The sequence below is a fragment of the Chaetodon auriga genome, chromosome 7, assembly GCF_051107435.1.
Source record: "Chaetodon auriga isolate fChaAug3 chromosome 7, fChaAug3.hap1, whole genome shotgun sequence".
Lineage (NCBI taxonomy): Eukaryota > Metazoa > Chordata > Actinopteri > Chaetodontiformes > Chaetodontidae > Chaetodon > Chaetodon auriga.
In genome coordinates, this window is record NC_135080.1 from 10,752,249 (window position 1) to 10,777,236 (window position 24,988).

Genomic DNA, 24,988 nt, shown 5'->3' on the forward strand with positions numbered 1-24,988 from the left:
TGTTTGCCCCTGAAATACGGTGGAGTAGAAGTACTATAGCGTTTAAATAAATACGACATAGTCGAGGCTTCATTTTAGTTTGGAGAAAGCTTGCATTGCATGACTAAGCGCAGTGTTTCATGCTGTTTCATCAGCTTTGTCACAAAAAGCAGCTTACAATATTTATCAGCCTCACAGTTTTCATCACTCCCCGAAGACTCGCGTCACTACAATGACGCTACAACTGACATCTCGCGAGACCGAGCGCAGTTTCCCAGCCAGCAGTGTGGTGTGGCGTGTGTGTGCGACAGAGACAAGGAAAGATGGCGACGCGGGAGAGCGAAGCAACCAAAGCTACCGTGAGCAACGGCGAGGTAAAATGAATGACACTCATATGTACTTTAGGGTAAGGGGCTGGTTTTGTCCGCCTGAGCGTTAAATGCGGGGCCGTTCACGTTAAAACATGTTACCTATCGTTACACGAGCCCTAGTGACGTTGTCAGTGCCGGTCGGTTTTAAAACGACCCCCTCCTGCCGTTAACGATGTGTTGAGAAATCCTGAGTGTTAGCGAGCAGATGTACGGAGGGATAGTGGCGTTAGCGGTCACATCGCACCTCGAGATATCCAGTTACATAAAATTGTCAAGATAATGAGTGAGTCAAAGTGTGATAGTGTGAGCCAGCTGCAGTGTGTCAGATAGTTAGCTATCACAAGGCCTGAACCGGAGCAACGCAGCTGGGCTCGATTCACCAGGTCAGTGCGAGGCAGCTCTCAGACATTTCTAACTTAACGTGACTGCTAAAGCTTATGTCACCTGCTTTTTATTTACAGTCATTTCCAGCGTTAACTGTACGCTTTAGGTGCATTTTGTAAGCCTCACAGTGAAGGTTCACTTGGTAGCTCACCTTGTTAACGCTGACAGGTTAACGCAGATCAATCAGGTGTAGCCATCGTCAAATTTGGCTAACGCTGGAAAACGCTTACTGAAGTGGTCATAATAGCAGATGTTGGAGGTAATAAGGGTTATATTCAGGCAGCTGGTAATTATTTCCGGAGTGACAAATGTCTGTCACAAGTTACCAGAGGTCAAAGTGAATCATCGCTCCTTCAGAGGCAAATCACTGGTCTCCTTTATGCTTAATCCAAAGTCTGTCCGTCTGTGGCCAAACAAACAAACAAACAAACAAGGACTTCCAGCGAAAACATTTATATGAGGAAACAAGCAAATTGTAAAGCTCTAGCAAATACTTGTACTCTTTATGAAAGATCAAGACCATCCTGTATGGTTTCAGTTTTAATTCCAGTTTTTTCAGTTTACGCCTCACCTGTATTAGCATTACACTGAAATCACAGATCTGAAGCATAGATAAAGCAAACTTACATTCCTAACTAATCTCAACATTTGTCACTGTTTTGAAGGTATTTCTAGAAAGTCTCTTTCAGCCATGCAAGTAAGGATGTAGTTGCAACTCTGAAACAGGCCACAAATTCGTGTTGTAAAGGGATCACAGTATTTTTTTTTTTATCCATTCAGTCAGAGGTGTCTTGTTAGGACTCTGGAAAAACTGACAAAAAAAAGTGGCTGAATGTTAATCGTTTGAAGAGATGACAGATTTATCTTGCAGAATAACAGATGCCTAGCTCAGTAAGTCAAATCTAATGGTAGCAGAAAAGTGGTAGAAACAAGGGCAAGGGTACAATGTGCGCCAAGTGTCTCTTTTGTAATAAAATTGCTCTGTCAGGATAAACGCGCTGTTAGTGTCAGATGAGGCACTTGCGTTGCTCTCGAGGCCCACTGCTGGTGAATCAGTTGAAAGAAATTTCAGCAATATGAATCTCGAGGAAATATAATTGTCTTTGTGTTTGCTCTACTTCTCAATTTGTCAAGTTTTGATTTAATAACTTCTGTCAGTTATTTGAATTTTCCTTGCATTACATGTCCTCTGAATGTGGAAAGATTATCTTCGATGTAGCAGAGACAGAAAGCTTTTTCAGCCATTAGTAACTGACACACATTTGACAGACATGCCTTTTATGTCCTTATTTAAAAGCCTAATATTGCATACTAGCTTGCTTCCCCCCGTAGGATACACCATGCGTGCTAAACACTACCAGAGCAATCACCACTTCTCTGTGAATGACCAACTTCTCCAAACTTTTCACCCTCTTCCTCTCAGACAAACTCATTCAGTGTTCAAACCAGCGTCAAGCATTTACCCTGCAGCCTGAATAGGTGGTTAATTTTTAATCCTTGTTCAGAGTGTGTAAATTGTAATTTATTATCTTGAGCTGGGACAGATAACCTGTTTTTGTTGCTTAGCATAGTGGTGATCCGTGTGTGTCATGGTTATTGCGCGGATCCCTCCAGGAGACAGAGATCCATGTCTCTGATAATGGAATGGCTTCTATTTTAACACAACAGGACATTGCAAGGAGGATGAAAAGCTCTATTTTGAGCCCCTGCCTTGGCCTTGAAATGCTCTGTTTATGATGGTGCTAGGCCAGTGGCTTATCATGAACCTTTGCATTTTCACTGTTCACTCATTTCTAGGCCTTCTTGGCACCCTGATAAATGGTCAAACCTGCTTAGCGGAAAACATGTTTTACCCTCAAGTGTTGTTTGTTTCTAGAGGCCAGCCTCTGAAATCCCTTGTGCTGGTGACAATTGGGGGAGATTAGACGTTTAGATAGTGAATGAGTCTCATGACTTGGCATGCGCTTGTGTATTGTGTCACTTGAATAGAATGTGGCCTTGCTGGTGGGGTGGGAGGGGGTTACATCAACAGACTGAAACAAACCACTGACACGTTTTTACTTTATCTTTAGCATGCAAATATGCATGCTGGCACTCACATGAGTTTGACCTCAGGGTTATTCAAACTATGCAAAACTTCACAGGTTCTGTTTTGATTATGATAGTTACACAGTCAATATCAATTTTGACGGAGTGATTAATCTATCCGTTGCATGTCTACAGCAACCATTATTTTCTTTTCATCACTCTGTTGAAATGTCTAAATTCAAATTAATTTGATTTATGATTAGATAAACATAGAAAAACAGCAAATGATCAGATTTGAGAAGGTATAGTGAGAAAACATTGGAAATTTTTGCTTGCTATAAATGATTATTAAAAAAGTATTGCCATGCGCGTGAAATTTGCTTTAGAGATAATTCGACATTTTCTGATAAGTTTACAAATTTTCATTCACTGTCAGAGACAAGGACATGCTGTTATCTGCTGATAAATAATGTTGTTAAGATTTTAGTTGATATTTTATTTAAAACTGCAGACCTACTAAGGCAAACAGACAATGCAGACAGTTATTATTACAGCACACAATTATTAAAACATTCACATTAAATAGTCATTTAACTTCAGCAATGGTGTCTTCATTTGTTATTATTAAATCTGAATCGAATCCAAAAAACCAAGAACATGACAGCAAAAAACCCGTACCGGTCGAATTAACTGCTTTATACACACAGTCTGGGATGAGTTGTGTTTTTGACACCTGATCTCCACCTTAAAGATGTACCATATACTCTCTGTGTTGACTGGAGACTGATAGTGGATCAGTGCCCTATAAATTTCACTGTGTCATTGTATCACCACTTAAAGCTCTCAGTAAAGTACAGTACAGTATCCACTCACAGATTTAAAGTACATGACGGCCCCCTTTACAGCCAGTAAAGCTGTTTTATTTTGATGACAGACTTCTTCACATGATGCCATTGCTGCTCCACCATTGTGACTTTGTTTGGGTATACTGACTGTGTCTTTATGGTTATAGGTCAGCAGCAATGGAACTGCTGCAACAACAGATGGCCAGACTGTGCAGACAGCTGGAAATGCACAGGATCCTCAGCAGCAGCAGCAGCAGCAGCAACAGCAGCAACAAGCACCTAATGCATGGCAGGTCATCAAAGGAGTGCTCTTCAGGTGAGGTTCTCCTTTTGTCCTTTTTCCTTCTCGCTCTCTGTTTACGAGCAGAGACAACCAGCCTACGGATGAAGACCGACTTTGATACAGTGGGTGTAATAATTAACAACATGATGTCATATATTGTGGTGGTGTCACAATCCAAATGAAAGTGGAAAGTAAATGGAAAATTCAGATGACGTTGACCTCGTTTTTACAGAGTTGACTGTTCCAGATCTCTGTGCAGAGTTTATACTCTGTTTTACCTCTCTGGCTGCCATTTTACCTGAATTTGGCCTTTTAAAATCCAGGTTTTTTCCCCCAAAATTGTTGTTGATGATTTCTGTTTTGTTACAGTTTTTAGTGACAATTTGTCCTGGCTGGGCTTGGTGGGTTGACAAGGGTCAGATCTCTAATTATGGTCTGTTAGTGTTCACTGTATTGTTCACTGTATTTACTCAGTTGCTCAGTAAGTACAACTTTCTGTCTGGCTGATGAACAAAAAAAAATCCTGCACCACTGATTGCTTTTTATGCCGTTTTTGTTAATGAATGACTTTCATCGGGTAAAATTCCCAAGTAAGCGACGGTGTGCAGGATTTTTTGACAGACTTTAGCAGTCGGAGTTGAATGCTCCAATGCACAGGTCTGCTCTTTGTAGGAAATGATGGCTGGTTGCTGTGTGTTGCTGTGTAGTGATTGTAGATTTGAGTAGTTTTCAGGGTAATTTCACAGTTGATTTTCCTGTTTTTACAGATTCAGGAATCCGTTAATGTTGAGGGATATATTCCTGTATGACCAAAAGGACAGTACCTCAGTAGCGAGCGTTATTTTGCACTAAAGATGCTCATGTAAAGCACAGCATGTACGGGACTGCTACCAGTGCAGTACTTTTTGGCACCTAGTTTGTATAAAACCCTGCCTTTGCCAAGCAGTTACTTTGCCAGCCAATCAGCAGCCACTTGAGAACAGGTCCATTTATTAGATTAAAAAGATTATGTTGCATTAACCATTTAAAACACACTTTCATTGGTACCTTTTTCCTGCAGTTGTTAATGGAAGATTGCCCTCATAGCCAAAGGACAAATCATTTGTCATTCAGCCAATTAACCAAAACAATATCCACACAATTCTCTACTTATTCCTACACTGCAGCATCCTAATACGTGATTGTATAATGGATCCCAGAACAAACGTGGGCTGCGATACAATAAAGATTAAAATAGTGCCATCCACCACTTATCCAAAATGTCACATTTATGACAGCCGAGCTCAGAAGTAGGAGCTTACAAGAGGTGTCTGAGGGCATGCAACGTGTGAACCAGTGAATCAGTGAGTTGCAGAATTTTGCTGCGGTCATTTTGTTTGGCTGTGATTGAGTTTAGTTTTCATGTCCTCCATCACTTAGAGACAGTTGTAACTTTTGATGAGTATTTGGTGAAAAACGGATGAAAACTGACAGGATTGTTTCAGATCATTTCGTCTCTTTTGAGCTGACAAACACGAAACTAAGATCTTGTCTGAAGTGGGTGTGTGTTTGTGAGCATGATGTACATCGTGCACCACATCAAGCCACCAGCCTATCAGTTAACAATAATGCGTGTATAATGAATCCTTCATTATACATTTAACTGTCATATCAGACAGAAAATTCATTATTTATCTGCGAGTTGAACCCACAACAACCAAAGAGGAAAGTGAACAATGAACAAAACCACAAAGGGAGGTTGGAGGTTGGACTAATAAAAATGAAAAGATCGGTCAGTTCTTGATATTCTTTAATATTTTGCAGTCTTTTCTTTGCCACAGAGGACTATGTTCTTCCTTCACTTCCAAGTTTGTCTCCTTAGATCTGTCACTGATTCATGATGTAGGAAAGGCACGTCTCTTATCGTATGAATGTAATGCAGTTTGACTGGCTGGTTAAATCTGATTAGCCTCCTTGTGGTCTGACTCTCCTGGAGCAGCTCCTCACATCTCAAGAGAAAAGGAGTTTGTCATGCTGGTGTATCCACCATTTCTCCATTTACAATCATATTAACTCTGTCTTTTATTAGTTTTCTCTGTTATCTTTGACTGTAAATCCATATTCATCAAATCACCCTGTCCTCTGATTGTGTTTGCACTTATTCCTCTAGAATCTTCATAATCTGGGCAATCAGTAGTTGGTTCCGTCGAGGGCCGTCCACTCCAGACCCCAACGCACCAGCTGGGGCACCCAGAGTACCCAGCAGGAACCTCTTCCCCAAGGACACCCTCATGGTATTACACCTGTCCCCTCTGTCCGTTGCCTTATCTGCACAGCCAGCTGCTTCATCAGACATATTTTAATTGAATTGATGCTGTTCATTCCTAAAGAGCCGTCATGGTCCCCTCAAGTATTTCGACAGCAAACCGTCTCTCCCTCTCAGACTAACTCGATGTCTCTCCCCTGACTCTGTAATATCATAAACACCTTTATTTTCTCACCGTTCCTGCAGGACCTTTACGTCTACGTGTCACAGGAGGAGGTGTTCTCCGACTTCAACAACACAGAAGCCCTGTTCTGGTTCCACAGGGATCTGGTCTATGGAGACTGGACCACGGGGGAGAACGGGGACGGCTGTTACGAGCACTATAAGGAGATGGAGATCCCAGAGGTGGGGATAACTGAGGATGGAGGGGAGGTGCAGTGTGAGAGATATGCAGCTGGAGTGATTTGATAGACAGAAGGAGCAGGTGTTATTTTAGGAAATGAGCTAGATGTAGTTGAAGGGTAGGAAAGAAAGGTTAGTACTGTACAGGTGTGTCTGTCTGAGACTCTAATTCTGCGTGCTGTTTGTTGTGTCCTTGCAGAAGGTGCAGCAGAACGGTTCCCTTTACATGCACGTCTACTTCACTAAAAGTGGATTCCACCCAGACCCCAAACGCAAGGGCCAGTATCGCAGACTGGCGACAGTTCATTCAACGCGAAGTAAGCACACGTGGAAAACTCGTGCTAAACAAAAGCTCTGCTAATACTAATTTCTGTGCGGTAATCTTTGCTGCTTTACTCTTTCAGTGCTGAATAAATTCAAGCGAAGAAAGTTTCTGAAGACCAAGAATCTGCTAACAGGAGAGACGGAAGCAGATCCTGAAATGATCAAGGTTGATATGTTTTAGTTTCACTTCACTTTGTACGCTGCAGAGCTCGACTGATAAATCAACCAGACATGCGTACTGGCTGATATTAGCTCATTGTAGATATATCAGTATTAGTGTATATGTTGGCTGATCAGTCATAGGAAAACTGCAGTTTTCAACCGAAAAATGTCTCACGTAGTCTGTATCTTGGTCACAATTTTAAAAAAAGAAATCCATATCGAGATTAATTGTTTATGTTAAAGTTATACCCTTGTTGGCTATAATGTTGTTAAATCTTCAATTTTAAAATATCTTTATGGGCCTCAGATATCAATCTGTCATCACTGCCATGTCTAATAAAAAATGCGCTTCCTCACAGCGGGCAGAGAGCCACGGTCCAGTGGAGATTATCTCTCACTGGCACCCCAACCTCACCATCAACATGGTGGATGACCACACTGCCTGGGTCAAAGGCTCGGTTCCCCCTCCTCTAGACCAGCGTAAGTTCCTCCCTCTCACCTCTTTACTGCATAATGCTGTACTGAGAGAAGTTCTGTTTGTGGCAAACCATCTTTGACATTTCCACTCTTCTACCTCATCAGATGTAAAGTTTGATGCCGTAAGCGGTGACTACTATCCCATTGTGTACTTCAACGACTACTGGAACCTTCAGAAGGACTACTATCCCATCAACGAGACCCTGACAGCACTCCCGCTCCGCCTTTCTTACTGCCCGCTGTCCCTGTGGCGTTGGCAGCTGTACGCCGCCCAAAATGCACGCTCGCCATGGAACTTCCTACCTGAGGACACCTACGAGCAGTCTGATGAAGACCAAGACTCTGTTAAGGTAAGAAGTCAAGGGTCCCAGGTTTGATTTTGGGTTCCTTCACTGTGTGTGCAGTAACCTCAGATTGATAGAAAGCCCTCTGTTTGTACAGGTGGCCCTTTTGGAAACAAACCCGTACCTGCTGGGTCTCACCATCGTCGTCTCCATCGTGCACAGCATCTTCGAGTTCCTTGCCTTCAAGAATGGTAAAGTCACACCAGCCGGTCTATGTTAACAACAGAAGCATAGTTTGCACAGTGTCTGTTTACCCCTCGGCTTCGGCTCACCACCATCTCCTCCTCAGATATCCAGTTCTGGAACAGCAGACAGTCCCTAGAAGGCCTGTCTGTGCGCTCCATCATATTTGGAGTTTTTCAGTCTCTGGTGGTGCTGCTGTACATACTGGACAACGAGACCAACTTTGTGGTGCAGGTCAGCGTCTTCATTGGCCTCCTTATTGACCTGTGGAAAATCACCAAGGTCATGGACGTCAGAGTAAGTCACAATAACACTTCTTTTTTTTTTTTTTTTTCATGTCTATGTCACTGAATTCACCTTCAACCAAAAGAGTGTGAGCTAAGCAGTGAAGGTGTTGATGAATCCTACTCACTGGTCCTTTAAGTTTCACCTATTTTTTCCAACTTTCCTTCGCTTCCCTTCTGCTAATGCAAATGCTAACCCGTTCTATCTGCACTTTATGTTTTGCATTTCTACTTCCTGTTACGCTATTATTTCCATAATCCAGTAACCGCCTATTTTTGTCGTCCTCTAGTTGAACAGAGAGAACAAAATCGCAGGAATATTCCCAAGATTGGTATTCACAGACAAGTCAACATATGTGGAGTCTTCAACAAAAATCTACGACGACGTAAGTCCAGCAGACACTCAGCTACAAGGACAGCCTTAAATACACGAGTCTCTGTTGAGACGAACAAAGTCTCACTAGCGTGTCACTCCTTTTCTCTCCTCCACCGTGAACAGATGGCCTTCAAGTACTTGTCGTGGCTGCTCTACCCTCTGTTTGGCTGCTATGCCGTCTACAGTTTATTGTACGTAGAGCACAAAGGCTGGTACTCATGGGTACTCAGCATGCTCTATGGCTTCTTGTTAACGTTTGGTAAGTTCCTCTGAAGAATATACAGTATATATACTCCACTAATGTTTTTCCATGTGTGTCCCTTTTTGTTTCAGACATTTAAATTGAATGTCAGGTGTTGAAACTTTACACATCAGCTGAAATGTGTGACTTAAGACTTAAGTGTCTTAAGTTTGTAAATTATCCCTAATATGCAGCGTTAGCTAAAATTCAACCCCTCTCCTTGTATACTCAGTCTTATCTCTCTCCATTGGAGCTAATTATATTTTATTCTCTTCATGTATTATTGATTTTACTCTCTGCTGAGATATTGTCTCCAACAGGGTTTGTTTCTGTTTGTGTAAATCTATTTTTAAAGGCCAGCGATGAGGCTCGTTACATGTCGCTCTTCATTATCTTGTCTCTTAGTGGATGTGCATACAGCTGATGTTTTCATACTTGCATCATGGTTACGTGTCCAATTCCCCATAGCCTCTGCTAATGTGCTGTGTATTAATAGACTTCATGAGGGCAGTCTGTTGCCTGCCGTCTAATTTACTGCCTCTATGTAAAATAGTTTGTTACCTAACGGTTGCTCCTCCCTCTCCCCCTCCCTCTCTGTTTTTGGTTTTTTAGGTTTCATTACAATGACGCCGCAGCTATTCATCAACTACAAAATGAAGTCTGTGGCCCACCTCCCGTGGAGGATGCTCACCTACAAGGCTCTCAATACCTTTATTGATGACCTGTTTGCCTTCGTTATCAAGATGCCCATGATGTACAGGATAGGATGCCTCAGAGATGGTATGTCACCCCTCATCTACGTGTTTACTGTTTACAGACCACTGCCCCCACCAAAAACATCTAAACGAGATGTGTTTGCCTTTAATTATCTGGCTTGTTATCAGACACTAGGCTTGGGGTCTTACCCCCTTAAATGTGTTACAAGCAGGTGATGTCATTGTCTTAGCTCAGCTTTAAGTTGGTTTTCTGGGTTTCCCTTCTTTCATTCATACTTTGGGTTGAATATGGATATTGGTGCGTCTTGACAGGTCATGCAGCTGATGCACAGCAGCTTTCATTGAATGGCGAGTGCTGCTTGGATAGCTATAGTGGTTTCATGCTGCATCAGAGTTACTGCAATTACTGGGAACAGTAATATCTCAACACTTAATATCTCACTGAAAGCTCTGATATACCAAACCTGCTGTATAATAATAGAGAATTGCCTGAAAAGCCTCATCTTATCCAAAGTAGTTACAGGTATTTAAACTCCAAATAAATGCACGCTCCTCTCCTGCAGATGTGGTGTTCTTCATCTACCTTTACCAGCGCTGGATCTATCGGGTGGATCCCAACAGGGTCAACGAGTTTGGCACCAGCGGAGCAGACCAGACCCGGAACAACACAGCAGCGGCAGCTCCTGCCACGGCGGCCGCCATCACAGACAAACCAGAGGGGGAGAAGAAGAACGATTAAGCAAGACCGCGCCCTTATCCGCCTCCCCGGCCCTCACTGCTGGGGGTGAAGAGGACTTGTGGAAATTAGGCAGGGAGGGGAGTTGTCGTTTAGCTGTCATGGAAGCCACTACAAAAAAAAAAAAATGCAGTTCAACTGTTCCCTCTGATTTCTGTGTGGACCCACAGAGAATCATATTCAGTGTAGACTTGGTAAATTCTTATTTCTGTTCGCCGCCCTCTCGTTTTGCAGTTCAAGTGAAGTAAAACAAAACGTGATGTACTGTATTCTGTATGATTTCTCGGAGGGTAACAGTGTCTTTGAGTAGAGGTTGGGAGGGGAACGGGTCGCATTTACACAACTTTTTTTTTTTATGCAGGGAAGAAAGAGGCCAAGAGCTACTTTTGTTCTTTGTGTAGATTCCTTGTGAATTTTTCTTTTCATTCCATGTGAGCACCATGTTTCGGATTGCCTGGAAACTGGTGAGTAGTACTGGAGGAAACTGGAAAGATCCTGAGCCACGACGGAGGGAGAACGCTGAAAAAGGGAGGTGGTGACAGGAGAGAAGATGGAGGACCCTACGAGACACTACCCACAAGACAGTGACTACTACCCTCAATTTAAAACAAATGGTTAATGTTCTAAACTTGAACATAAAAAATAACAGCCTTGTTGGTATTAATATAAATATATTAATATTGTCAATGACTTAATTTTTGTTTCTCAGTCACTGAAGCGTTATTTTGTATGTCCTCAAACTGTACAGAATCTCAGCTCGTCATAATAATACCGATGTCAGAACTGTCTAGCAATAGCTAATTTGCGAGTCTTAATTTTTATTTCCCCCCCCTCCTCAGCCAGATTTTTCAGATGGTTTCACGTTCGTGTTTCAAACCAGATCACCTTCGCAGGCGCAGCGGAGACGGGTGTCGGCAGGTGCGCGCTGGAGGAGTTACAGTGTCTCTTGTTTTAATTTTTAGTGCTGTAAATCCTGAAACGAAGAGGGTTCCATGTTGGTTCATATTAAATTTTGATTCATTCATGTTTATAGTAAAACTTAAGTGTGATTTAAAGTGTCTATGCAAAGCTTTTTTTTTTTTATTTTACTCTCTTTAGTTTTGACTTGCTGCTCTGAGGTCAAGAACAACACTTGCATGAGAATTTTTCACATTCATTTCTATTGATGCTAGTTTTTGTGCTCATGTCTTAGCATGTACATTATTATGTGGTCAGGCCTTTGTACACCCTGAAAGCTTGACTCATTGATTACAACTAACTTATTTTGACAGAATGCTGTGAATGATGGCCATCACAATTTTCATAGACCTAACGGTGGAGACTTTTTACTTGCTCATTTTGTCCAAACAAAAGCCCAAAACTCAAAAAGATTCAGATTGCAAAGAAATAAAAATAAGAGACACACACAATATTTGCATTCAAGAAGCTGACGCCAGCAAAAGTTTGCTGTTTTTCCTCAGAAAAGTGACTCAAATGATTAGTTATGCAAAATAGCTGCTGTTCCTGAGTTTAATCATCACTGTAAATTCAAATAGCAAAGCCTGGTTTACATTGACAGAGGCATGGCAAACAGTCAGTTTAATCCCTTATTTCTTTCAGGGATTCACATAGTTAACAGTAAAAATAATGGCAATTTAGTCAGTCAGTATCAGGCTGGTGGCCAAACATGTAGCAGGTGATGTGCAGGAGATGCTCAAGATAGTTTCACTCGCCTTTTTTTTTTTTTTAAAAGCATCTGTAGAAAAACTGACGCCCTAAACCCAAACCTGATGCTGTGTGTAACCCTTAACCTACTGATTCATACTGTGGTTCAGCAGTGGTTTTGCTAAATTTTTTTTAGTGTTTCACAGAAGTGTTTTTTCTTCTTTCCCATCTTGTAAATCCTCCTCTAGGCTGGGAAACACTGGTTTATTTCTCTTTGAAATGTCCTTATAGATTTACCCAGACATATCTACAGGTTGCTTTTTGGACTTTTGCAACCGTTGTTTTTCACACGGTTGTTGCTTTCTTATCTGTAACACCACTTCTGCAACTGAGTCACCTCTTTTTGTTTTTAAAACTTGAGTCACTGCTTCCTCTAAACGCCTCAATTTTCGCTTTCCATTTCCTTTAAACCGCCGGGCCTCTGTTTGACCACCAGGTGTCGCCGTTGCGCCTCATAACTTGAGTGAAAACAGCCAAACGTCACTTTTTAAGGGCTGTGACTAAACGTGCAGGCAGGTTATTGGCGCCGTCTGACAGCTATAACTCTTAATGATTAAATCAGGAATTCCCATTTGTCCCCCTTATTGTCGGAAACAGGATCTGCAGCAGGATCCACATCTGAAACTCGATTCATGTCCTTTCTTTTTTGCCTTATGTCGTTATTTTTATTTATTTTTGGGCAGCATCTTTGAATACCCTGAAAAGCGGTAAATAAGAACAATGTATTATTATTATCATTATTATTAATGTATCTAGTTGGGGAAAAACTGGCTTTTACTAGATTGGATTTCGTTTATAAATAAGTGGTGTTTGCGCGCGTGTGGTGTAATGGAAACTTATTTAAATAGTTCTACTTTGCATATGCAATGAAGCAAACCGAAGAAAAACAATTACTTAATGGAAAAAAGTGCTTTTTGGGGGGCGGGGAGTCACGATGCAGTGTGGGGCTCATGGTGAGTGAAACGTACCTGCCTTCTCGGGGCGGGGGTTCCCGTCTGGTAGGTGACGTGATGCTGAGGGGATTTCCACGTCCCGAACCAGCCAATCAGAGCGAGGCTGCTGCGGAAACACTCAACTGAAGCAAAGTAAGCGTTAGACATTCGACACATGGGTTCAAGCGGAGTCAACACCTTTCCACCTGCCGACACCAACACTCAGAGCTCAGTTTCCAGCCCGACGAGACTTTTCCCGGAGCTGTGTTAAAGAAAGCGACAAGTTTCGACCGAGAAGACAAGATACCGGAAATTATCCGCTTTGGAAAGACTTCAAGGACAAGAGGGAGGAGTTGATGGTTCAAAGACTCTTCACATGCGATGAAAGATATGGATCTCTTCAATGGTATCTCTGGTAGGTGCGAAGAGTCAGTCTTTATGTTTGTGTGTGCGTGTGTGTGTGTGAGAGAGAGAGAGAGGAAGAGCGTGAGAGAGAGCTGACATCATCACCAGGCATGTGATTTGTCAGGGTAGAGGAGCCAACACCCATAGCCGGGATGTGAGCGCTCCTACCCGGCTCCCACGGCTCTGTTTGTGCAGCTTTAACATTTCCATGCTGTTTTCTTCCGCTTCGTCTGACTCTCTGCTCTCTGTTCGTCCTGCAGATCGAGGGCAGACAGACTTCGGTGAGTGTTGACTCTTCGTTTGTGCTTTTACTTTTCGCTGAGGAGAAATGCAGCCATGCATGTGCCAGCTGCTATACGGCGTTACTGAAAAGTGTGACCAGAGGCGACCTCATGCAGAAGTAGACTATCATTAGTAGTTCAACTTCCTCATGTGGTGTTGTGATCTTTCAACACACGGCCTTTATTGAGTACGGTGGCCCAGAGGTGCAAAACGACACATTTAAGATAAGTTTAAGTTAAGTTAAGCATTCCATGCATTCATTCAAATGTATTTTTTTAATTTAAGGCTGCGATTCATCATTAATTGACCTATTATTTATGTCTTTAACCTACTGACGTCACTGTGACAGTGTAAGAAAACCAGCAAAATTAACATTTGACAAGCTGTTGTCACATTTCCTTCTTTAGAAAAATGCATAAATGAGTACCCAGTCATCAAAAGTGCCCAATAATAGACTAATCATTCCCTAAGTTGCATTTCACATAAGTCACGACGGCTTTGTTGATATGTTATGCAAAGTGGCTGCAGGAAACTCTGGTTTCTGTTTGGTTGGCAAGTGTCAGACAGTATGGCTCAACCACAGGTACACGGTTCACTTTACTACTGGTGTCAACAAAGGCAGCACTAAACAGCAACAATGCCTAACTATGGATTCAACTAACTATTTTAACACCACACGTTTGTATTTTTTGGTCATGGTATAAACATGATAATGCACTTCTAGGTGTTCTGATAAAGAAAATAATGGACAGTGTGGAGTAAACATCACATCCAAAGTTCAGCATATACTAACAAAAAGGCAGAGTCTTGTTACCTTTATTTTTCATTGCTTCAATGTAGGGCTGCAATTTACCATTATTTTCCTTATTGATTAATCTGCCGATTATTTGTTTGCTTATCTGTTTATCATCAATGCTGTTTTACAGACCTCATCACCGAAATCATCACAGAGTACAATGAGCGGGCGGGAGCCCTCCCTGGACCTCCTCGCCCTCCTGTTGACCTCATCTGCCAGCCGCACAGCGAGAACCCAAGGAGGCTCCAACAGAGCTCCTCACCGCCATCTCAGTCCATGCTGGTGGCGAGAGGCACCGCATGTCAGGTGAGTGGGATCAATTATGTTAACGGCGTGTATGTTTTGTGCTGCAGAGATATTTAGTGAAGTTAGCATGCTAACCAGTTAGCTGCAGCCCTTCCTGCGCCGTAATACCACTTTGTACCTCAAGAGACAAGTTTCAGCAGGGAGATGTGAGTTTGCTATGCTTCACGAGCTTTCTTAGCTTTTTAGTGTCATAAATAAAGTAAACTAACAAAATGTGAAGAATGAAAATATTCTTACACTTATTTTCCTTATTAAACAGAAAAAAAACAGTACACATTCCAAACTTTCTCCCTTTAATGGAGCTAAAATGAGCTTGTTTTGCCTTAATTGTAAGAATTATCAGAGTTAGCCAATCAGAGGCAGACTAGGGCGGGTCATCTCTGCACCATAGTAGAATTTGTAAATTTATGCCGGCAGACTTAGTTGGCTAATAGCACCATTAGCTGCACGGCTAACTGAGCTAACTATCTAACAGCAGCTAGTAGCTGCAGCCATCGATAGCTACACAAAGAGTATAGTAAGCAACAGTTAGCGGTCACTCTGGTGATGTACTGCCCCCTATCTGTTAGGAGTGACCTGCGACAGGTGGCCAATTCTTCCACAGTGTATCTTTTAAATATTTAAGCATATTCTTGCATTTTGCTCTGTGCTACCAAACCAAAGGTTACACTACATTAATGGCAAAACAGGCAGTCCATTAATCGCTAAGTCAATTGTCAGGAAATTAATTATCGTCAATTTTTGACAATTATTTGATTGTTTAAATTAATTATCAAACAAAAATATACAAAAAATCTGGTTTCAGCCTCTCATATGTGAGGATTTCTGTCTCCTTTTTCAATTCTGTATGGTGAAGTGTATATTTTAGGTGTTGGACTGTTGCTCAGACCAAAAAAAAATCAGTCAAACAAGCAATTTGAAGATGTTACCTTGACCTCTGGGGATGTTTCACTATTTTCTGACATTTTATTGACTCAGCAGTCAGCAGATTAATCAATAATGAAAATCATTTGTCACAGCCCTGAACTACATATGATGAGTACACAAACACTGTCCATGACTGTGACTCAGTCAGTGATTTTGTCCACATTTCCTTCATGATGCTGTTGAAAGCTTGTTCTTATCAAACAATAGAGGAAGCTCCAGGCAGGCGTCACTTCTGTTAGGCTGTAAAAATAGGCAACCGTGCAGCTTTAGTGAAGAGGTTTTTTCTTGGTGGAAGAAGGTGCAGTGTTGCACATGTGTAGCCTGCGGATGATCGGGTGTATTGTCGTTGTACAGAGTAATTAGACTGCCAGGCAGGTTGGGCTCTTACCATAAAGCACGTGGTTTACCAACAGCAGGCAGATCAGAAGTGGTGTAATCTGATCAGACTGCAGTGACGCTGTAGCCTGCGCAGGCAGGTGAGAAAGTAGCTGAAGCTCTTTATTGGCAAATGGCCTGTATGTGGGTTTCCTACATTTATTTTGTTTATTTGTTTTTAAAAGTCTTTGTGACCCGTGGTAGAGGCTGACACACCTCCTCAACACGCTTTCCTGGGGGAGGAGGCTGAGAGAGAGGAAGGAGGAGCGGAAGAAATGTAATCTGACTCCTACTTTCAGTTTGCCGTCCTTTCTGTTTATGAGCCAAACCCACCGGCGGGTGAAAGGTCACATTCTTCGCCTCGCGCCGCTTCTCCAATTGGTGGATCCAGGTCAGGTTGAGCTGACATCCTGTTTCCTGCTCGCTGGCTCAGTCTGCCAGGCTTTTGTTTAGCTCTGGTGGCTTCAGGCTAACAGGTATGCCCAGGCTGACACGCTCACAGACGCACGCACACGAACAGACATCTGTGGCTCGACAGGATATTGTGAAACATGAGCTCATGCAGAGGCATCACCCAGATCTCTGCAGCAACGGTTTAATGAGCGCTCAGCCTGAGTAACCGCTACACAGGCGACGAAGGGCTCAACCTCTTTACGTCTTTGTTCTCTGCAGGTTTGGTTATTCATTTGTTGTTAAACCGATGCCTCAGACATATTAGCTGATGCTTCAGACTCTAAATATGATGTGAGTTTTGTGAGGTTTAACATGTTTTTGTGATGCTTTGTCTTTCTTTTACGACTCATGGAAGCCGATCAGAGGCCCAGCTGGACAGAAATTGATGAGTGAGGACAGGGAGCATATAGCAGATAGAGTAAAAGTACTAAAAGTAAAAGCAGCACTAAGAGGGACCTATTCAACAACAAGTCTGAGTGGGAGCGGAAAGAGCTGTGGTGTAACGCAAAAATGAGACATTAAAGTGCAACAAGAGGAGTCAAATGAGCACATGGTTAACTCTGTGCACTGATGGAAAGCACATGTATGAAGGAAAATTATGCAGTGACTCAGTTTTGCTGCTTGGTTTCACTGCAGCTATGATGCAGAGTGCCTCACCTCCAGCGTCATCCGCTATAATGGACGACAGACGTGGTTCCCTGTTTTATACTTGCATGTGACTGTTTATTATTGCTATCATTATTTCCGCTGTAAGTCGATGGTTTTTTTTTAATGCTACAGGGAAGCATATAGACATTAGTAGTACTTGTAGTATTTCGGACTTTTTCTACATACGTGTTATCAGTGAAGTGTACTTAGGCCCCTGTGACTGACATATTATTAAATGTTACGTTATGAGATTGTTAGTACTTATGTGTAAATGCAGACATCTGAAACATGACAGGGAGCTAGACAGCTTCTTTGAAGGGGTTGCAGACCAGAAAGGTGGAGTTTTTCTGTAAAAATCTTAATCTGAAAAGTAACTTGTAGCTATAGGTCTCAGACAAATGTAGTGGAGTATAAATAAAGTATCAGATCATTACATTTTCTATCACTGTCTATAGACATTGTGGATATTGCTGCAGCTTCAGAAAAAAGACAATAGAAGTTGCTGCCTGTTACAAATATCTTGGCTTGATGAATTTCTTTCTCATGTGTTTCTCATGTTGAAAAACTTGTCAACAGAGACTGAAGGCTCGTTAGTTTCTCTTTTGAAGCTTGTGTGTATACACTGTTTTAAAACCATCATATTTCTGCATGTGTATTTGATCTTGCCATTATCTCAGATCACAGGACGTGTATCTGCTGACTGCGGACTCCATTTTCATTTTGTGTCTGTTCTTAGCCTCAGTCTTTTGTATTGTTTTAGCTGCTGTCTGATTCGTGTTGTCTTGTCTGCATCGCGACTGAATTGGTTGAATAGAGGTTAAATAATGTTAATAAGGTTGTGTTATTTTTTTTCCTCACAGCCAACCTGCACCTTCCCTCAGCCCCTGCAGCAGTCGTGCACGTCCAGAGACATGGCTCATCCTTCCCGGGGAGGCGCCTCTGCAGCCGGTTCCTCTCGCCGTGGCCGAGGCTCCTCCTGTTTGCTGGCCTCTAAGAGCTCCGGTGGCGTTTCCGCTCAGAACCGGGTAGGCGACACCGAGATGCTGGAGCAGATTCTACAGAAGCCCAAACTGGTGGTGGTGGAGGAGCCCAAGGAGAGAGGCATGAGGTTTCGCTATGAGTGTGAGGGACGCTCAGCTGGCAGCATCTTGGGGACGTCCAGCACTGAAACCAACAAGACTCAGCCTGCAATAGAGGTAGACACAACACAGTTAAACTCGGTTTTTGTTTTGGACCTTCAAGGGGGTTTACTTGCCTCTGAGACTGTTGAGAGGGTTTCAACCACAGCCCTTGTTTGGTGTTCACACTTGAACCCCCAATGTCGGCCGGTGAAGATGGGTGGAGCTGGAAGGATGTGGGTTGCTAGAGTCAATTAGAAAGTCCCCACAAATCCCAACTCAAGTGTGGTCAAAGACAGGCGGTTTATTCCCTCCCTGCATACTAACAAACACTCCTACACGTTCATCTTCACCCTATACGAACACCATCACCAACGAGGGCCACACTTAAGACATGTGGGGGTTTTTAGTGAGACATCAGTGGATCACTGCAATTTGTGTAGATGAAGTCTAGTAATTTAAGTAAAACCTGAGCTTAATATATAGGTTTTCAGCATGTCTGCTTTTTGTCCACCTGTAATTCTTCATGAAATTGAAACCCAGCGATCAGTTGGGCTGTGCAATACAACCGAAATCTCATATCCAGATAACGAAACATATCTCAGTATAGCACATTTTCTCTAAATTCAATGGATATACCATCACCACAAGGGGAAGGCCTATTTCTCACTGCTTTTTGAATTATACACTTCATCATTTTGATTATTTTTCTCCTATTATTTAAAACCTTTGTGCAAATTTCCAATGAAGAATGTAACAAAAAATGAACTGTATGAAATATAAAAAGGTAAATAGTGTGTGCAGGCATTAAAGGAGGTTAGTGGTGTTTCAGTCTGTTCTGGGGACCAGAACCAGCTGCATAATACACAGAACACAACCACGTCAATGTGACAGAAGCAGCCTCACATTAGGTATGAGCTCTTCGTGTTGTCCTCCTCCCGTTCAGATATTTAATATGATAAATAAATGCACAAATACAGCTTGAAGAATGGAAAATAAAGGCTGAGACTGGCTGCTGATCTGAATTGGAACAGCTTGCCGCTCTCTCTCAGGCAGAATTTGCTGCATAATGTTTCTGAATTTGGCTCCATCCTTTTTTCTGAGTATTAGAATGATAAAGTCACCACGTTGAAACACTTCCTGTTTAACAATACAACAATTCACACGCCAGGTTTGTGTGTGTAGATCTTATTTCTCTGTTCGTACTCCTGTTGTTCATCTTTCTGTCCTGTCCTCGCTTTCAGATTCAAGGTCCCATTGATGACATAAAGAGGGTCACAGTCACCGTTTCCTTGGTGACCAAAGACCTCCCACACAGGCCTCACCCCCACTGCCTTGTGGGTAAAGATTGCCCGAATGGTTCAGGAATCTGCGTGGTCACGCTCAATCCTCACAACAACCGGCGTCACAGGTGCACGTCCCGTCTTCTCGTTTATCTCCTCCCAGCACAGCTTTTTTTTTTTATCTCTTCCCTACACTCTTCACATCATAACATCGTTCCCTTCTTCACTCCCTTCTGGACTTGCAGCTTTGCTAACCTTGGGATTCAGTGTGTGAGGAGGAAAGAGCTGGACGTTTCACTTCAGAAAAGAAGAGGCCTAAATATCGACCCCTTTCAAAGTAAGATCAATCCCATATTGTAGTTTTTCTGTCCATCCGTATATTTAAATATAAAGGATGATACAGTGTCTTCTGTCCTCACTGTCCTCAAAAATCAGACTTCATGATTGATCTTGTGTCTTTTTGTCCCTCAGCTGGCGACTCAAAGGGCATTGAAGACATGGACATGAACGCCGTGCGTCTGTGTTTTCAGTGTGAGATTGAGTGGAATGATGGCAGAAAAGACAGTCTCAGCCCAGTGGTGTCCAACCCCATCTATGACAAGAGTGAGACGCTGCCAGACACACACACTTATGACCTACCTTAAAAATATGTGAATGTATTTCCTGATTCTGATGCATTGCTGCGTGTTTGTTTGGCTCACAGAGGCCACGACGACATCGCAGCTGAAGATCAGCTGTTTGAACGAGTACAAAGGTTCCTGCGCCGGCAAGACAGAGATCTACATGCTGTGTGACAAAGTGCAGAAAGGTAAGATCATTCTGTTGACCAGCTGCAGAATAAACAGAGGGGGGACAAAACTGAACATGGGACAAGCTCAGCGTCCACTGCAGGAGTTCAGTGTCTAAAACATCCTCTGCTGGGTCACATACAACCCAACCAAACGGCAGACATTTAGAGTATGATGATGATGTGACTCTTCCTCTCTACGCTGCCAAACTCTAGTCACTTTCTGGGTGAATAGTAATTCTGTCAAAGTACTCTAAGAGGGGATGCCAGGTTTTACTGAAAACATTACCAGAACCCGCAAGTGAGAATCAAACCTTCTCAAGTTTGATATGAATTAGGACCTCCCTATTGTGTGAAGGGGGGAGAACATGTTTAAACTTTAACAAAATAAGGCGTCTGGCCAATAGAGTTGTAAAGGCCAATACCCAGCGCTTTGCCATAGGGAGATTAGGTGTTGTAAGTCAGGGGGAACCAAACAGGGATCCATATCAAGCACTATTGCAAGTTTGTCAAAAATTTGGCACCAAAAACCGGTGAAGTTCGGACAGGAACAAAACATGTGTGTATGATTAGCAGGTGACTGCTTACACTTATTACAACTGTCACTGGTGCCTGGGTAAATCTTCGCCAGCTGAGCGTTTGTGTAGTGCACTCTGAAAAGAACCTTACATTGTAATAAGCTGTGCCTAGCACACATGGAGGGCGAGTGAACCAGCTTAAGAATTTGGTCCCAATGGTTGTCTGATATTGGTACTCCTATCACCTCCTCCCAGGTCAGCTTCAGGCGAGTCATTTGGTCAGGGTTAAGGGAATTGATGGAGTTGTAAATCACAGAGATGGAGCGTTTTTGTGCAGGGTCGAGGGTGAGCAAAGAGTCAATCAGAGACCCGGGTGGGTGGTTGGGGAAGTGAGTGGTCTAAAGCACTTTGAGCTGCATTTCTTACGAATGAAAGGTGCTGCAGTTATAAAAATAATAATAACCTCAGATGCTGAAATGTAATCTTACTGCTGAATACAACACTGTGTGATCAGATAAAAGATCTCAATAGTTTGAAACAATAATCCTTTATTCTCATGCAGCTGTGTCATTTTTCCTGTTTAGCACGGCTCTGTGTGTTGTCACTGATCCACAGATGACATAGAGATCATCTTCAGGCGAGGGTCGTGGAAGGCGAGCGGGGAGTTTGCCCAGACAGACGTGCACCGGCAGATCGCCATCGTGTTTAAGACCCCACCCTACCAGGACCAGGACATCACGGAGGAGGTTGAAGTCAGCGTCACCCTCCGTCGCCTCTCAGACCAGATGGAGAGCGAGCCGATTAGCTTCACGTACCTGCCGCACAACCCAGGTCAGCCAGGACTGCACAGCGCTGAACCGTGTGATCGACGGCAGCGTTATCTAAAATGACTTCTACTAACAAGCAGGAGGTTAATTATTTCTGTCCTCATTTCAGATCCATATGAGGTGAAGCGGAAGAGAAAGATAAAGTCAGACATCAGCTTCAGAGAGAAGCCTTGTGTGACGGGTGAGGCTTTAGCATCGTCAGTCCTTTTCTTTCTTTATTCATGTTTGTTCTTGTGGTATGTCGAGGCAGTCGAGGGAAACTGATTCAATGAGGAGAGTTGACCTTTGTGTTGGTCAGATTGTTGGTCTGAATCGGCCTTTTTTTACAGCGTTTGTCACAGCAGGAAAAGCACAGCTGTCGCCACTAAGAGTAACAACAGACACTGTGCCTTTTGTTAATCTTGTATTTTGTGTTAACACACACTGTAATCAACTTTTCTGCACAGACAATTAATCAGGCGTTGTGATCTCCTCTCACATTGCAAGTCAAACAACCGCCAATCTTGCAGAAAATCGTAAATTAGTTGGCCCTGATCAGTTTGTGGGTTAAGATCCTTCTTTATCCTACAAAAATAAAAATAAAATAAAAACTGGACTAACTGAGACGATATTAGGTTCTTACGAAACTAAGATAAAAAAAAAATATACATTTTGTTTTCTTAAGCTTTAGCCTTTGCTATTTGCTCAAATCAATTTGGAGACGTTGATGCATGTTTCTTTAGACTGGTGATGTCTCCATGACTGTGAGTCAGTGTCCATAAAAACTAAACTGAAATGAGCAAATCCAGCTAACTGAAACTAAACTGAACTGACAACTAAATTAAAAGTGAAATAAAAAAAATCAAATAAAAACGAAAAAAACAAAAACAAAACTGCAATAATTCTGATATGCACACATCATGTGCACACATTCATGTTCTCTGTTTCCTCTCCTGCAGCAGAAAGTGCACCTGCAGCAGAGCAGCCCTTCCACTTCCCGCAGCCTCAAACCGTGTCTCCAGACGAGAGGCTTTGTGCCGCCCAGCCCGGGGCCTCCACTTTAGGGGAAATGTGTTACAATGAGGTCCAGGACTCAAACAGTGGCACCGATACGACAGCCATCCTCAACCAGTTGCTGGAAATACCTGCATTATGGGACATGATAACCGACCCGAGCTTCACCTTGTCCGTGCCCCCTGGCTTTGATCAGGGGCCCGACACCAACGGCACGTTTGCCAACATGGATCTGAACTTTAACCAGAACTTTGGCTCGTACGCGCAGGACTTTTCCCATTACAACGACTTGCAGTTCAACATGCTCGTCAACGAGAACCAGACTCCGCAGTCAGAGGCGCAGGAGAGCCCCTCCAACGTGGTCCAGGTGAAGACAGAGGACGAGCCCTGAGGACGGGACAGACAGGATCATGTAGCGCTTTTACACAAGAGAATAATTGGACATTTTGGGAAATATTCTTATAACCTTTGGAGAGAGCCAGGCAAGCTAGCTGTGCCCCCTGTTTCCTGTCTTTGTGCTAAGCTATACTAAGCTAACCAGCTTGATGAGAATGGTATCAATCTTCTAATCTAACTCTCAGCAAGAAAGAGAATAAGCTTATTTCCCAGAATGGTGAACTTGTCCCTCAGTCCCTCAGGGGTTCGAGCCAAACAAGATTATGTGAAATGTGTTTGTAGACTCTGGTTTCACAGCTCTGCACTGTTGCCCCCTCACTCACCCCCTGTCTTTATCTTTGTCTGAACGCCTTGCTGGTCAAGGCTTTAGCAAGGTTAACATTCTTAAATATTAAATACTGCTAGCATTAATCTGCAGGCTTAAGGTCAGACGACGGTGATGGAGCTTAAAAGAGACTCGTTGGACATATTGAACAGCAGAGACCCTTCCATAAGCTGCTGTCTTATTGTATTAAATGATTGATGTGGTAAGACTGAAATACCTGTCGTGTTTGTGCAAAGTTTTTGGATTGTACTTTTAAAACTAAGTCTCAAGAAGAGTAGTTCCAGATCTGTTCTTCACATTGTTCTTGTGTGTTGTTACTCTGCTGATGTGGCCGTCACAGCAGCTGGCTTGTTTAATAGTTAATCTACTTAAATGCAATAGAAACCAGTCTTCCTCGTATTCATAGCTCTGTGCCAGTTCCTTTTGTTCCGCAGTTTCACTCTCGTGCAAAGCATTCAAATTTCCACTCGCAGCCTGTCACACGTCCAACTCCGCCCCCTCGCTGCTGCACTGTAGTGTCAATATTTCAGAAGAGACAAAAATAAAATCTCAGTTGGTGTTATTTCTGTCCTGTCGTTACTTCCTCTGAAACTACTGCTTTTGTGATGGTTTGTGACCTGTAAAAAGAAACAAAAAAGGAAGAGGACACTTGTGAATGTGAGCCATCTTCAGCTGCCGGCCTACACACATTCCTAACCTGCTCGCTCACTTACAAAAACAATGAATCTTGGCAACAGAAAGTAGATGGTTTTACGCTTCTTACATCTGAGCTTTCAATGCCAGCAGTGTCACGGGATGACGTTGCGTGACTCGTTTGCCCAAGAAATTAAAGAGAAACGCTCAGATGAAGAGAGTCCTTTGTTCGTGGCTCTCAGACACCTTGCTGGTCTGTTCAGTCGCAGCATCTTTACCTCACACGAGCAACACAAAGACTGTTTATCCTCAGAAACTTCAGACAATAATCCAGGCTAAAGAAAATCCGTTTCTCCTTTTAGTTTGTGGTTTGCGTGCAGAGTCTTTTGAAAGGCCAAAGGCTTATTGGGAAACTTGTTACGCCACTTCAGAAATTTTCATAGATCAAGACAGATTGGGAATTACGCTATTACAGCCCTGATTCCAAAGAAGTTGGGGCGTTGTGAACAAGATAAATAAAACAGAACTAATCCTTTTTGACATATACTCAACTGAAACAGTACAAAGACACTACATTTAGTGTTTGACCTCATCAGCTTCATTGATTTTTGATGCAGAAATATGTTTCAAACAAGTTGGGACAGGAACAGCTAAAGACTGGGAAAGTTGTGGAATGTACGATTTTCATTCAATTAAACCCAGTTTTTGATTTTTGCAGTAAAAGCCATTAATATTTACACTCTGAAGTAAATAAGTGGCGGAGTCCGCCATTTCCGCCATGATTCAGACTGCCTTCACACAACAGATACACCTTTGCTTTTTTTTCCAACTCTGACAAATTAGCTGCTCAAGGAGCGTTTGATAGAATTATTTTGCAAGGATTGTAACTTTAACGATTAT

The 24,988-nt window shown here is 42.7% G+C and overlaps 2 protein-coding genes across 4 annotated transcripts; both read left to right on the plus strand.

Moving 5' to 3' along the window:
- The first annotated feature begins 239 nt into the window (after positions 1–239).
- clptm1 (CLPTM1 regulator of GABA type A receptor forward trafficking) lies at positions 240–11,435 on the plus strand. The gene is made up of 14 exons (XM_076735355.1): positions 240–353; positions 3,775–3,923; positions 6,040–6,163; positions 6,382–6,540; positions 6,737–6,854; positions 6,942–7,027; positions 7,383–7,503; positions 7,606–7,850; positions 7,942–8,035; positions 8,134–8,324; positions 8,602–8,697; positions 8,811–8,946; positions 9,541–9,708; positions 10,208–11,435. The coding sequence occupies exons 1-14, from the start codon at positions 303–305 to the stop codon at positions 10,381–10,383; spliced, it is 1,914 nt and encodes a 637-aa protein (XP_076591470.1). The 5' UTR covers positions 240–302; the 3' UTR covers positions 10,384–11,435.
- A 1,692-nt stretch (positions 11,436–13,127) lies between these two features.
- Positions 13,128–24,017, plus strand: relb (v-rel avian reticuloendotheliosis viral oncogene homolog B). Of its 3 annotated transcripts, none has more exons than XM_076736055.1 (11): positions 13,128–13,431; positions 13,682–13,702; positions 14,630–14,805; positions 18,069–18,404; positions 19,571–19,737; positions 19,855–19,946; positions 20,081–20,212; positions 20,313–20,417; positions 21,530–21,745; positions 21,851–21,922; positions 22,683–24,017. In XM_076736055.1, the coding sequence occupies exons 1-11, from the start codon at positions 13,398–13,400 to the stop codon at positions 23,123–23,125; spliced, it is 1,794 nt and encodes a 597-aa protein (XP_076592170.1). In that variant the 5' UTR covers positions 13,128–13,397; the 3' UTR covers positions 23,126–24,017. The 3 variants fall into 3 exon arrangements, with proteins under 3 accessions (XP_076592170.1, XP_076592169.1, XP_076592171.1); XM_076736054.1 differs by having other exon boundaries at positions 13,167–13,431; positions 22,680–24,017; XM_076736056.1 differs by lacking the exon at positions 13,682–13,702 and having other exon boundaries at positions 13,285–13,431; positions 22,680–24,017.
- The last annotated feature ends 971 nt before the right edge of the window (positions 24,018–24,988 follow it).